Below are 15000 nucleotides of genomic sequence, written 5' to 3'. Positions count from 1 at the left end.
TAGTATTCCGTGATTATGATCAAATAATAATAATAATAATAATAATAATAATAATAATAATAATAATAATAATAATAATAATAATAATAATAATAGTGATACACTATCGAAAATTAAATACTATTGATTCGTTATTTGATTATTGGAACGATTAATTGGAGTTCGTCAAAATGAAAGAAATCCGATTGAAATAGAGAAACTATCGATAAATCATTTGTTTAATGATATAAATCGAAAAAAAAATCTTTTACGTATTATAATAATCATTATAATTCTTACGATATCGTTTAACGATAAGAAATATCGTCGAAGATAAAATATCAAATATTTTTACGTACGAAAATTTTTAAATATCTTTATCTATTAAGGGAATTAAGATTAAAGAGCAGGAAGAGAACGTGACGAAAAGGAGATCGATTTCATTTTCAGATCTCCAAGAATTGGGTCGGACGCATAAGGACGTCCAGTTATAGACCCGGAATCGTGAGGACGCGTGTGCACGATGCATAAATCGAGGGAACGAGCCTAATGTATGATGAAAAGGGGGAGAGAGTATAGTTTTGCGTGCGACCGCAGTTTCGTCGTGTCTTACTTTGTGGTTTACCCGATACGCCTATCTTATTTTTTTCCGTTTTCGGAACGCTTCGGGAAAAGATGGAGAAGGAGAAATCTTAGGGTACGAGGCGAGCCCGATATAATGTCCTTGGTGGGTAGATAATGAGCCAACGTTTGGGAAGGAGACTCTTCCTACTTGCTATTCGATCATTCTTCTTCTTCTCCTCCTCCTCCTCCTCCTCCTCCTCCTCCTCCTCCTCCTTCTCCTTCTCCTTCTCCTTCTCTTCCTCCTCGTCGTTTCGTGATATATACCATGAAAGCTATTATTTCTTTTCTCTTTTTAGAATCCGTACGAACAAAACAAAATCCGTGTAACATGTATTTTATGTGAAAATAATAATAATAATAATAATAATAATAAAATATAAAAAGAATTGAATAATATTTATTTACTTAATTCTCGAACATATCGTTATATTTATATATATATATATATATATATATATATATATATACATATATATAAATAATTAATAATAAATGAAACGATTCACCCGCACTTTAATGGTATAAGTTTCTTTGAAACTAACGATAAAACGAAAATTAGAATCGAGGAATTAGTCGAGTATAAATCCGATCATTGTTTAATATCAATCAGATCCGTTCAAAGTGTATATCGGCTAGATATGAAAGAAAGGAGAGAAAATCGGTAAGATCGCAAGAACGGCGAACCATTAAGTAAAAGCCGAGATCTCTTTCGAGTGTGTCTCTTTGCCAGCGACACGTAGAAACGACGATCGACGTCGTCCGTACCGCCGGAAGTACTGCCATAACTGCCTTCCGCTCGAGCTTCCCTCTCCTCTCCGCGCTCATGCTCGATCCCCTCAAGCAGAAGTCACGCCGGTAATTATCGAGGCATCGATGAGTTTGATCTTCCGTCGGGGCCTTCTCTTTTTTTCGGGACTCCCAATTCACGAGGAGAAGAACTATAGCTAACGGCGTGAATTTATATAGAAATAAAATCCCATACTAATGTACTCACGTAATCGTCCCGAAAGAGTTGAGCGTGCATCAGTGCCGTTTTCGCCTGTACCACAACCTGCGTTAATAGTTGCACGTCTCGCAATTGTTCGACGTCGGGATCACTATCGAAGTCTTCGGCGGCAAGACCACAGGGATTTACCCACTTTGGTGGCGAACTCAGCCGTCTGGCATTGACAGTCATTGTCGGAGCTCCGTTTACCGAGGCCACGAGCAAGGTGACTACAAGACTGCTTAACCCTGAAATAACATACAGGTTTTTTGTCATTTAGATATAATTATTAACGTTAATTTTAATATAATAATATCGTACGAATATTTTGAAATATTTAACGATCCTTATAAAGATAAACTTTCGAAATAATGAATCGTGAATCACGGCGAAATGAAAATTATTATCGTTTGCCACACCATATATGATTGCTCGAAAACTAATTCCTCTCTCTTCGATAATCATCAAATTTGACACGCGAATTTCAACAATTATGCCCCGGAGAATATGATCGAAGGAAGCTTCCGGGCGTCGGCCCTTTTCGAAATCTCTCTTTCGCGACTCAAATCGAAGGAGGGTGGTCATGTTTCGTCGATAGTAAGCGACCTAAATGGTAGATTTCGATCGGTCCCGTCTTATGATCATCCGGCAGTTTCGGAATCACCGTTGCTCGTCGAATTACGTCCCCGCGAATTCCTCGTCGCATTATTTCACGAGTTACGACCCTTGATGAGGGGCCTCGCCTCTCGGCGCGCGCAACGGTTCGTCGGATGGCGACGACGAGGACGAGGACGCTACTTGCGTTCTCTTCTCTTTCTCTCTCTCTCTCTCTTTCTCTCTCTCTCTCTCTCTCCCTCTTTTTCTTTCTATCTCTTTTTCTCTTTTAATGCTTCACGATTCGTGATCGAAAAGAATCGAGAGTTCGAAAGGTGCCCACCTCCAGTTCCAAGTCATTTACATCGTACGGTAATTTTATTTGGCGTAACGAGAAAACGTAATTACACTCGCTCGTGTTGCGTCCGCGAGCCGATAATTCTCATTTGCCGAGATAATTTTTCGAAATTATCCCTTTCTTTATTTCTCGAAGAAACGACTCTTAACGGTTCGCCGATCGTGCAGACACGCGGAAGGATTTAGGTAGGTAGGTAGGTAGGTAGGTAGGTAGGTAGGTAGGTAGGTAGGTAGGTAGGTAGGTAGGTAGGTAGATATTTTCTTTTTCCTATATTTTCTTTTCTTTTTCTCTTTTTTCTACTCTTTCTAATTTTTTTTTTTTTTTCTTTGCCCTCGACATTGAAATAAAACGTATATGTCTCTCTCGGCAACAGAATAAGTTTTTAATTTCCGATCGGACGGGAGTTTTACGCGCGGCCTTGAAAAACGTCCGTACGTACGAAATCAAAATTTAATATTACGTGGACTCGCACGATGCAGCGCGTGCACGTGAAGAAGAAAAATGATAGAGACAGAGGGGTAGAGAGAGAAAGAGAGAGAGAGAGAGAGAGAGAGAGAGAACGAGGAATCACATCATGCATATTAATGAGCGCCACTAAAAGTTCGAATCGTTTTCTTTCTGACGGACAGATATATCGATAATTCGTCGGTCAACTTAAATTTTTGTATTATAACACAAAAGTAGAACGACCGTGATGGCAAACTTATTTTTTCTTATTTACGGGTAGAGAAGAGAGGGAGGGAAGATAAGGACAGAGAAAAAATAAACATAAACTTGACAAGTATAAAAAAAAAAAAAAAAAAAAAAAAAAAAAAAAAAAAAAAAAAAAGATAAAAAGAAAAAAATGAAGATTCTGCGTTCGAACTGGGTGGTCGCGTGCCCAGGAAGTCAAAAGATTGCATTGGAATTTTTCTTATGACAGATAAGTCACACGGTTGGTTAGATAATTGAAGAAAGAACATCGCGATTTATATATATATATATATATATATATATATATATATATATATATATATGATCGACTTAATGCGCTGTGCCGAGAAAGTCACGTGAAATCGAATTCACGTTTTTCTACCGACACGTGCGCGCTTTTACTACGAAGGATTTATTTTAATCAAAGAATTCGAATGAAAAATAATAAGATCTATCTTTCGAAAAGTTCGAAGGATAACGGATCAAGATTCGATCGTTTTTCTTCTTCAATGGTTCATCGACGCGAAAAGGAGTCCAATTAACGTTCCGTAATGATGTCAGATAAAATCCATTAAATGTATTTATAGATGTCTGTATATATATATATATATATATATATATATATATGTACACAAACCTATTTCTTCGTCAACGTAAGAAAAAAGAAAAGAGAAAAAAGGAGAAGAGGAAGAAAAAAAAAGAAAAAAAAAAGAAAAGGAGATCGAATGATTCGACGAATGACGAAAAAAAAGTCTAAAGAAAAGACGGTGAAAAGTCTTGCAGTAGATCGATATATAACTTTCATTCTGAATATATTCCGAAAACTAAGTAAAGTTCTACTTGTCCTGTGATATTAACTCTTATAGAAAAGCTAAGAAACATGTGAAAAAGTGGCGACACACGGTTAACATGGTATTTTTATCGTCCGCAGGAGTAATTTCGCAGACCGCAAATCGTATATCCTTACTCGTAACGCGCATAAACGCATGTAAGTACATACGTATCTAAGTACGTCAATACGCATTTACGTAGTACTTTCTCTTGGTCTCTTTAATTGCGCCGCCTTTTTTCCTCGCGCGGTACGTTTAATCGAGTACGATTAGCGGCCATCCGTCGAACGATTAGCCAAATTAGTCACGGAGAGAAAGGGAACGAACGAAACGAAACGAAGCGAATGCAAGAATGCGACTTTCTGAGGAAAGCGAGTAATGGTAGGGGTGGAGGGGAAAGGAGGAGGACGAGGGGTAGGGGGGGGGGAAGAAGAAAAAGAAAAATAGAATAGGAAAAAAAAAAAAAAGAAAAGGAAAAGAAAAAGAAAGCAACAGAGAAAAGGAAAAGAAAAATGAAGAAGTGGAAGGACGTATTAAATCCGTGAAAAGTCGTGATTTCGTCGTTGACTGAAATATCTTTGCGAGAGTTAGAGAAAAGCGGTCTCTTTCCCTTTGGATCATCGGAGGCGATTCTCGGGGCCTACCTCAACGACGAACGCACGAACGACGGCGTTCCAACGAAATTCCAGAGAATCCGAGCTCTTCGAACGGAGAGACGGCCGCCGTCATCATCGTCGTAGTCGTAGTCGTCCTAGTCGTCGTAGCCGTAGTCGTCGTTCGTACACTTGCAGAGAGGACGGAGAGGGGAAAAAAAGTAAGGCGCGCAGAGAAGCGCATCATCTGTGCTCTTGGGTGCGCTCGCTTACTCGCTTACTCGCTCGCTCGCTCGCTCGCTCACTCGCACGCTCTTGCCGTGCGCCGGCAAGAAAGACGATGAAAAATGCGCTAATGGCGCACTGTCCTCGCATTGCTCGCGACAATTATACCCCATTAGAGCCGGCCCCGCGGCTCCCCCTTTTCCTACCACCGTTCTACGTCCATGCTCGTACTACCGCGCGTTGCGGTAGGTCGCGACGCGTACGCGCGAGAGCTTACAACGCAAAGCGCGAGACTCGCTCGAAATCGTGGCTCTCGAGACTCTTCGAGACCCTCAATGCACCTGTCCGACCTTCGAAGTATTTCCTGCCTTCCGATTTTTTTTTTCCGATCCCTCTCTTTCGCTTTCTTATTCTTTTTTCCTTTCTTCTTTTAATTATTATCCAGAAATTGTTATCTGATAAAAGCAACGATAGAATAAGATCATCGAATCCTTTTTTTTTATCTCTAATTTTCTTTTTCACACTTTAAATATTGCTCGTGATAATGTTAATTGTCGCCTTAATGAAAAAGAGTTCATTGATATATTAAAGATAGGTTTGAAAATGATTGTACTTTTGAAGGGGGGAAAAAAAAAGAAAGAGGAAAAAAAAAAAGAGAGAGAGAGAGAGAGAGAGAGAGAAAAAAAGAAAATAGTAATCCAATAGAGAGTGAAAGAGAAATAAATGGTTTGACGAGTCAAAAATGACTACCTGCCATTGGAAGAACCACCTGTGGGAGTCGCACGCGCTCAACAGGTGGGCTTCCGTGGCATCCACCTTCCCATTGAATCTAATTCCTTCTATCAAAATGCTCGAATGACCTACTTAACGTTTCATTCAATAGATTCAATTTATTCGTAGTACTCGATATCGTTTCGCGGTATCGTACCCTACAGCGTAACGCGAAATTTCATTTTCCAGCAGAGCGAAATTCGAAATGATCGATGTATATAGATAGAAGGTGTATATAGATCGTAAGGTGGACGATCGAGAGATCTAATCGATCAACTTCGATCGAGTATTCTCATGTTGTTCTCTTCTCTCTCTCTTTCTCCCTCCTTCCCTCTCTCTCTCTCTCTCTCTCTCTCTCTCGGTGTTATAAAGTAAGAACAGAAAAACAAAAAGGAAAGAACAAAAAAAAAAAGAAGAGAAAAAGAAAAAAATCATCAGAGTGACTAACGAATCATTGTCGATCGTTAAAGAATCGAAACTATTTGACGAAGTTGGCTGTACGAGCAAAGTATGTATCGATAAGAAGGACCATAACGAGGTGGATGACTAATGCGTTCATCGGCTTGCTCGAAAGTGACGTCAAGCGCGGCAGAGAGAGAGAGAGAGAGAGAGAGAGAGAGAGAAAGAGAGAGAGAGAGAAAGAGAGAGAGAGAGAAAGAGTCTCGAAGTAGACAGAGGACGCCACCGTGAATCGATCAGCCGTTATGTTTGCTCCTTCGATCCCGTCCATCCATTTCGTCGATCGCAATGGATGCATCACGAAGATCGAAGATCGAAGATCGAAGAAAGAAAGGTGTCACTAGAAAGGAGAAAGATGCGAACGGTTACGTAAGAGTGCCGCTCGAGCCGATGCATTCTTCGCGCGTGATCGATTCAAGCACGGTGCATCGTGCATCGAAGATGGGCTCGTGGTGAAATCTAGAAAGGGAAAACGTAGTAGAATGCCTTTTCGATCGTTGTCGGACAAGTTTATAATGTGATCGTTGAAATGTTCAAAAAGGGATTAGAGCTTGTCCCTTTTTCTCTTGTCTTTCTTCTTTTTAGTTATTTATTTATTTATTTATTCATTTATTTTTTCTTTTCTCTCTAATGCAAAATATAAAAGATCAAAGCTGAAAAAAGGAAATAAGAAAAAAGAAAAAAAGAAAAAGAGAGAAATGATTTTTGTAATGATCCCAAGTGTATATACGTGCTCACCTATCCGATTATGGTCAATAAATTATCCCGAAAGGATCAATTTTATATCGGTTGTTTACGACTGGCTATATCTTTTTCATTTATTGAAATGACTATTTACGATCCTTGTGTTTGTATCGTGTTGAATATCTAGGTGGTCCGAGGCGGGTAAACAACCGAAATTGCAACGCTATAACATAATCGTATGCAAGGGCATTCGCGTATCCCGATATATAGATTCGAAATCATTTCGAGGAAATCATCGTTACCGGATACGGACATATTTTTACGCCCGCTGACAGATAGAAGCCACTGCCGTACCCGCCGGATAGCTTTGTTTGCTGATTAAGAAATATCGTTTGCAATCATTCAACTATTATATTTGTTGCATTGTATTCATTTTAAAACCGGCTAAGATCTTTAACATACATAGTATAAAGAGATATGTCGACTCCTATTAACATAAGATAAGGAGAAAATTAATCCTCATAATAAACTTATCGAAGCGGACGTAATTGAGATCTTAAAGGATAATTATAATTCGATCTTTCTCGTTATCGCGAAAAGATTAATTAATAGTAAAAGGGATCGATAGTTCTCCTTCCATTGTAAATTAACCATCGAAATGATATTTATGAGATGAATATGATAAAGAGAAAAAAGATAAGGAATAAGAACGACGACGACGACGACGATGACAAAAAAAGAAAAGAAAAAAGAACGAAAGAAAGAAAGAAAGAAGAAAGAAAAGAAGAAAAAAAACACAAAAAAGAAACCCAAAAAAAGGGCAATTAAAAGAAAAGAAAGGAAACAATTTCGATAGAACACGAAATCGTAAATATCGACTTACTGAGCCACGTGGTCGTAGTGATGGATAACAAACATCGTCTCGATCGTACCCCCCGATCGTCGTCGCAAGAAGAGGAGGCGCGCGCTCGGCACACATCGGAATCACGTCGGAAGTGTCTCTGCGCGGAAACGTCGTCGTTCCCGCACGAGGAACAATGACAACAATTCCGGTAGCAGGCGCGAGCGCAACAAGTAGAGCGGCAAATTCGAGATGACGAAGAAGGATGATCGAGTAGACGCGATATCTGTCGATCGTTTCCCTCTTTTATGAATTCCTTCGTAGTTTTCATTTTCGTCATTGTCGTTGTCATTGTCGTTGTCATGGCAACACTTTGATCCTCACGATTCAACACCCTATGGGACGTAGTCCTCTGATCGCGAAGAAGAATAGCTTCCATCGTCATCTCTCTCGGTTCTCTCTCGATGCTGATCACTGTATCCTCCACGATCATGATCGCATCACACTTTAATAACACTCTCGTTGCTCGAGGGCACACACGCGCGTGTCGCGAGATCCGTACGCGTTAGACAGAGACAGATATATATATATACCTATGTATATATATATACCTATATGTGTATATATATATGTATATATATATATATATATATATATATATGTAGAAAGAGAGGGAGAGGATATGGATGACTCTCTTGCGGTTGTTAATGTCTCTTCGATATCAATCTTTTTCTTTTTCTTCGAAGAGCTTCCTCATAGATGATCTGTCGTTTTCGGATGAACACCGATCACCGATATGTATTTGTACACTTCTCGATGTATGCTTCTGTCACGCACTCCTTTCCTCAGCTATGTCGAAGTAGAAGAACGAAGTAGGAAGAAGAAGAAGAAAGCGTGCTCATGGAATCACAATCCGATCGGTACTGCTCCTGGCACACGCGATGCACTGATTCTTATACGAGGGGGGAGGGTGTGTGGGTCTCTTCGCGAGGGAGGGGGTGGGCACTGGACAAAGTGGCGGGGGTACTCTCAAGAAGAAAAAGAAGAAGAAGAAGAAGCAGAAGAAGAGGAAGAAGAAGAAGAAGAAGAAGAAGAAGAAGAAGAATCGGAAGGGTACATCGTTAAGGGTGGTCCTCCTTTCACTCCTCTCTCGATCCTCCTCTTTCTTTTCTTTCTTTCGTTCGTTCGTTCGTTCTCTTCCTCCCTCTCCTACTCTTGGTCGGTCACCGGGGGAAAGGTCGTACCCTACCGAGTGTCAGGAGGTGACTGAGGTCTTCGTCGTTCTCTCGTCCGGTCGAGCGTGTCGAGCGTATCACCTCTCGCCGCCTCCTGTGTGTCCGAGTTAAAGCACACGCCGGAGAGAGACAGAGACGAAGAGCGAAAAGGAAGGAAGAAGGAAGGTGTGTGTAGGTAGGTAGGTAGGTATAACACGCTGGAAGGACAGAGAGAGAAAGAGATAGAAAGAGTAGGAGAAGGCAGTCTCGCCGGACGACGGACTGGCACAGACAGGCAGCCGACCCAGGGGCAGGCAGCCTGTTCTTCCGTCGTATAGTAGGAGTGAACCTACGTAAGGGAATGGAAGTGGAAGGTGGACTTCTGTCTGTCCTCTTCTCTGTGCGTTGCCGCTGTGCTTCGTTCTTCGCTCCTCGTTGTGTATATCCGTGCTGAGTTCCTTCTCTCTCTTTCTCCTACACGTGTTTCTTTCTCTTTTTCTTTCTCTTTCTCTCTCTCTCTCTCTCTCTCTCTCTCTCTCTATCTATCTATCTATCTATCTTTTTCCCTTTCTCTTTCTTTCTCTCTTTCTTTCTTTCTCTTTCACTCTGTGCGTCCCGAGTGTATGACTGTAAGTGTATGGTACTAGCCGCTCGCTCGACCGGTGCCTATATACGATTGTAAAGGCAACGAAGCACGTGGCCCGCATCTCACCCCGCTTTCGGTCAATCACGACGCAACTCCCACCACCATTCTGTCTGTCTGTTTGTCTCTCTCTCTCTCTCTCTCTCTCTCTCCCTCCCTCTTTCTCTTCCTATCTCTCAGTCACTCACTCACTGCTCCTTGGCCCTTCCCCACTTACTATCAAGTAATAAGATGTAAGAAAAAACCCGTCATTTTATCTCTTCTTTGCTTCTTTACACTCTTCTCTTCACTTCTTCGTCTTCTGCCTGCCTCCTCTGTCATCTCCTTCTATCATCTCCTCCTTTTCACCTTCTCCTCCTCCTCCTCCTCCTCCTCCTCCTCCTCTTCCTCCTTCTCCTTCTCTTCCTCCTTCTCCTTCTTCTCTTCCTCCTCCTTCTCCCCCTTCCTTTCCTCTTCTACGTCACCTTTCTCCTTCCACCCGTCCGATCCAGTAGAATCTTTTCCCTCCATCCTCCGCACGGGCCACCACTCGTGCTTCGTTACTCCACGACTCATTCATAACTAGCCGTGGCGCGAACCGCACAACCACCCCACTCCAACTGGCTTACCCCCACTCTAACGGCGCCCGTAGTAGGAGTCCGAACGTCCACCGGTTAAAGCACGATGCCGACTCATGATCGAGCCGTCGTGGAATATCAACGTCCCGGTCATATTCCTTTTATTCTTAATGCAAAGATATATTTTTATAAAGGAACAATTCTTCTTTTTCTTTTTTTTTTTTTTCTTTTTTTCCTTTTTTGCCCTTGCTATAACTTTTCCTTTAGGTTTTCACACCATGTCCATATCTCATTTATCCTTTCAAATCGATGAGTCAAGTTTTGTTACGAGAATACGAACAACTTTTCTTCCTACTTCCTTGTTTCGTAGTTCCTTCCTTAGCTCTTCTAAACGTCATTATGTTATTGCATAAGGGAAAACTCTGACGATGATAATGATGATGATGATGATGATGATGATGATGATGATGATGATGACACACACCTGCCGCCTAGCTCGAAATTACAACACGTTTCTTATACCTGTATATCTTTCTCTTTTTAATTCACACGTCGTGAATCAGTCCGTTCTCTCTCTCTCTCTCTCTCTCTCTCTTCCTTTTTGGAGGAAACTCCGATCTTCGAAGAAGACATTAATTAATTATTTATTTTTCTTCTTTCCAATGAAAACTCGATCGTTTGATGAACCTAGATGACGAAGATGATTAAAAAAAAAAAAAAAAAAAAAAAAAAAAAAACAGAAAAAAAACTTGACTTTGTCTGGTATACATAGCAATGTGCGCACGTGCTCCGTGTGGCTCCTCGTAAGTAAGTAAGTACGTATGTTTCCTTGCGTTAGACATAACACCGACGTACGACGCTAATAATAGTGACGATGACGATAATAGTAATAATTAACGCGTCTCGGGCACTCGATGCGCTCGATGGTGTCGATTCGTTCTCTAGTCGTCGTCGTCGTCGTCGTCGTCGTTATTGGAAGATTAATTGCATGCAAGTCTTTATGGTAATAACGAGCATACGCGACAGAAACCACAATTAAAATGGCAATGACAATGATGATGATGATGATGTTGATGATAATGATAATGATGATGATGACAACGACAACGACAACGACAACGACAACGACGATGACGATCAATACCGTTTACGCCAATTCGTTCGTAATGCGAAAAAAAGCAAGCTAATAGTAACCTTTTCATTATCCTCCAAGAGCGTAACGTTATTAAGATTGCGTAATTTCGAGCGCGTTTCTTAAGAACGGCAGCGACTTTAAATGAATTCATGAATTTCTTTTTTCTCCTTTTTTTTTTTTTTTTTTTTTTTTTACACCGATCGTCCTCCATCGATACAACCGATCATTAACGTTTTCGTTTCGCAAAGATAATATTATATTATATCGAACAAACGTAATCGTTAATTATCAATGACGGAAAATTACACAATCAACATCATTTATATGCCAGGGATTTTCTAGTTAGATAAATAGATGGATAATAATTAGATAGATTTTCATTCATAAAAATTCATCGATAATTTCGAGCATTAATAGAAAAAAAAAAAAAAAAAAAAAAAAAAGAAAAAGAAAAAAAAGATATCCCCTCCTCATACAACTCTGATGAATGTCTTCGATCGTTTGAAGATCATCGAGTCATTGTTTTTTTTTTTTTCTATTTTTTTTTTTTTTTTTTTTTTTTTTAATGCAAATCTTACAAGTATATACTCTATAGCACTTTGAAAATCTCTCATCAGGAGTGATCATCGTTGACTACTTCGAAACCCACCCTTCCCCCACCACTACCATCACCACCACTGTTCCTTTCCCGATCCCTTCTCTCGTTTTCTCCTCCTCTCGTACTACACGATGACGTTCCCTTTCATTGCCTCCACCCCACCCCCTCCCCGCCGCTTCTCACGTACCTCTATCGGCAAGTTTCAGGAGGAGAACGGCGATTCATCGAAGTCGCACGACGAGACGAGACACGAGCCTTCCCTTCCTTCCGTCTTAACTAAGTACTTACTTCCGAAAGGAACCAACGGATGGAAATTTTTTGTGGCGCCGGTGACTCGGCGGAAGAAATACTTCGGAGATAAAGTCTTGATTTTCTGGCGGTTTACCACGAGCCAAACGTATATACGTATAACGTGTGTCCTATGTATGACGTACGTGTATACATCGCCATGATAACCCGCCTGCACGGATAGATTACAAATGAACGATGAAGAATTAAAGCGTGCCGCTCGTTACGTTTTTTCGCCTTTCGTCGTCGTTCCTTTTATAATTTATGACTTTCAAAATTTGAAAATTTTAAGAACAAAACGACGCATGTACAAATCATTCTATGAAATAAATCGAAATTATGAACGAACCTTCTAAGTTCATCTAGATCATCTATGGTACGTTTTTTTTTTCAAGGATCACGTAAAGATTTTGTTAAAGAAAAAAAAAAAAAAAACAGAGAGAAAAAAACTCTACGATATTATTTAATTATTATAAGAGAGAGAGAGAGAGAGAGAGATAATATTGATTTGTAAAATTAATTAAAACAAAATAATATTCTAATTAATATAATAAAAGTTAGTACGAAACGTAGATATGATCTATCTATTGAAATATTAAGATATAAGAAATGTAGAAGAGAGTGTGATCTTTAAAGAGAAAAGGAGATTAAATTTGCGACTGAATTACATCAGCTTTCATCTAACAGGAAGCAACGCCTGTTGATTTCGTCACGAAGAAGTAACGGGTTTTTGGATTTCGATGTCGCTACGATTGCAACAAACGACGCAATACGACGCAATACGTTCGATTGTCATCGATTTTTTATCGACGATCTTTCGAGTATCTCGAATTCATTTCTTCCTTAAAATTTTGCGAACTAACAACGGCTCCTCTCTTTCTCTTACAAAAGTCGTGCGATCCTGATTTACGAATATGTGGGCGAATCGCGAGACAATTCTCTTTCTTCTTTTCTATATGATCGAAGATCTTTGCAATGACGTACAAAAATTTTCGTAACAGTTACATCATGATGGAAAAGAAATTACGAAATGATTTCAAATGATGAATATCACATTGACTTAACTAATTTGGTTATACGTTTCGATATGTCACGATTATTTTTCCTTTTTCTTTTTTTTTTTTCTGGGTCAAGTTCACCAGAAATATACGAGAATGAGAATAAAAAAATTCACCTGTCTCTTTCTTTACCGATGTTACGAGCGCGTACGAATCTTGCGATTAAATACAATGTAAGTTTTTAAAGAAAGAAGGAAAAGAAAAATAACTAAATAAATAAAGAACTAAATCGACAAAAGGATATTACAATTTGTAAGCATTATTTTTCAGATTCCTAAGAGATTTTATACGAAATTGGATTCTCATGCGTCAATTGTGATTCACACCGAGACAATCTCACCTTCTTTCTTATTTTTATAATCTCTTTGTCTCATCCCTTATAAAATATAAAATATCAAATACAATTATAAAATATGCAAGTAACCATTACTTAAAAAAGAAAATAAAAGACATAATTTCATTACTCAAACGTCGGACCTTGTAACGCTAGAATCTTATCTTCTTTAAATAAAAATTTCATTAATCCTTTGTGTTCACATTATTAAAAAAAAAAAAAAAAAAAAAAAAAAAAATATATATATATACATATATATTGCTTACCGTTACGTTTCCGTGTTCAGTCTCGACAGAAAATTCACAAGGATATACTTTATTACTTTTAATTGTAATCTTAATTAATTTAATTGGTCATAAATAAATGTATTACATTAGGGTATTTCAATCGGATTACGAAAAATGATTAGATAGTAAAAGGATCGGGGTAAAGTTTTCAAGTTAATCGTGTGTTATGGTTACCGAGGTTTTGAAAAAGGTCATCGAGGAAGATTTTGTGCAGGTAGAACACAAAAAGGAAAAAAGAAAGGACACGGAAATACGATGAAGGTTGACAGATTTACGAGTGTTTTCTTTCTAAGTTAAACGTCCTCTTTATTACTCGACATTCGCAAGGCTATGTTGACAAAAGTAATCGACTCATACTGTCACATCCTAACTCGACATAAAAAATAATAAAATATTTGAATACAATTGTTTGACAACATATATTCGTGTTATATCATTAAACCGTTGTTTTAATCCTATTACGAACTAATTCGTTGTTTTTGACTGTTATTATTATTATTAACATTTTATGTGGACCGGAAAGTAATGTCGTTTCTGCGCATGTCGATATTTGATTGTGATTAAAAATAAAAACTTGTTAAAAATGTATTCGTTTGAATTTAATTTAAGAAAGCGACATTACATTCCGGTCCACCTAATATTATTATTATTATGATTATAATAATAATAATAATAATAATAATAATTATTATTATTATTGTTGTTGTTGTTGTCGTTATTGTTGTCATTATCATCATCGCCGTCGTTATCCGTTGTTATTGTTGTTGTTGTTGTTGTTGTTGTTGTTGTTGTTGTTATTATTATTATTATTATTCTTATAAATATCAGTATAATATTTTCATGATAATAATTCGATCACGTGTCAAGCGTTCCTGACATAACGCGTTCTCGCTTAAAACATAACAAACCAATCGGTGCGCGACTATCTGCGAAAAAAAAAGGATAAAAAAAAAAAAGAAAAGAAAAGAAAAGAAAAAGAAAAAAGATAAAGAAAAATTAATAGCACTTAATTTTCCACGGTAAGATTCTTCGGACGAATCACGTGGAACATGGACGCTGATAAAGAAGAACTTGAAACTTGATCGTGTCACGTTGCGTCAAAGCCAAAGGAAGAAAAAAAAAATAATAATAGGATGGTCAACAATCGAATCAGAGCAAATTATATGCTACGAAAAATATTCCCTTCGATTATTCTTTTATTTCTTTTTTTTTACTCTCTTTCTACGCCATAACAAATAGAAAATCATTGT

The 15000-nt window shown here is 38.6% G+C and overlaps 1 protein-coding gene across 3 annotated transcripts in view; it reads right to left on the bottom strand.

Moving 5' to 3' along the window:
- The window catches only part of LOC124423502, a 35513-nt gene that overhangs the window by 16027 nt on the left and 4486 nt on the right, over window positions 1-15000 (bottom strand). For all 3 annotated transcript variants that reach the window (XR_006942103.1, XR_006942102.1, XM_046961276.1), the window contains exon 2: window positions 1598-1836. Coding sequence is in view for 1 of the 3 variants with exons in the window: in XM_046961276.1 (XP_046817232.1) it covers window positions 1598-1836 (239 nt within the window). In the remaining 2 variants the exon portion in view is untranslated. The remainder of the gene's footprint in view (window positions 1-1597; window positions 1837-15000) is intronic.

This window comes from Vespa crabro, chromosome 4 (genome assembly GCF_910589235.1).
Source record: "Vespa crabro chromosome 4, iyVesCrab1.2, whole genome shotgun sequence".
NCBI lineage: Eukaryota > Metazoa > Arthropoda > Insecta > Hymenoptera > Vespidae > Vespa > Vespa crabro.
Note: the sequence above shows the minus strand (reverse complement) of the source record. Positions and strands in the feature narration are given on the sequence as shown.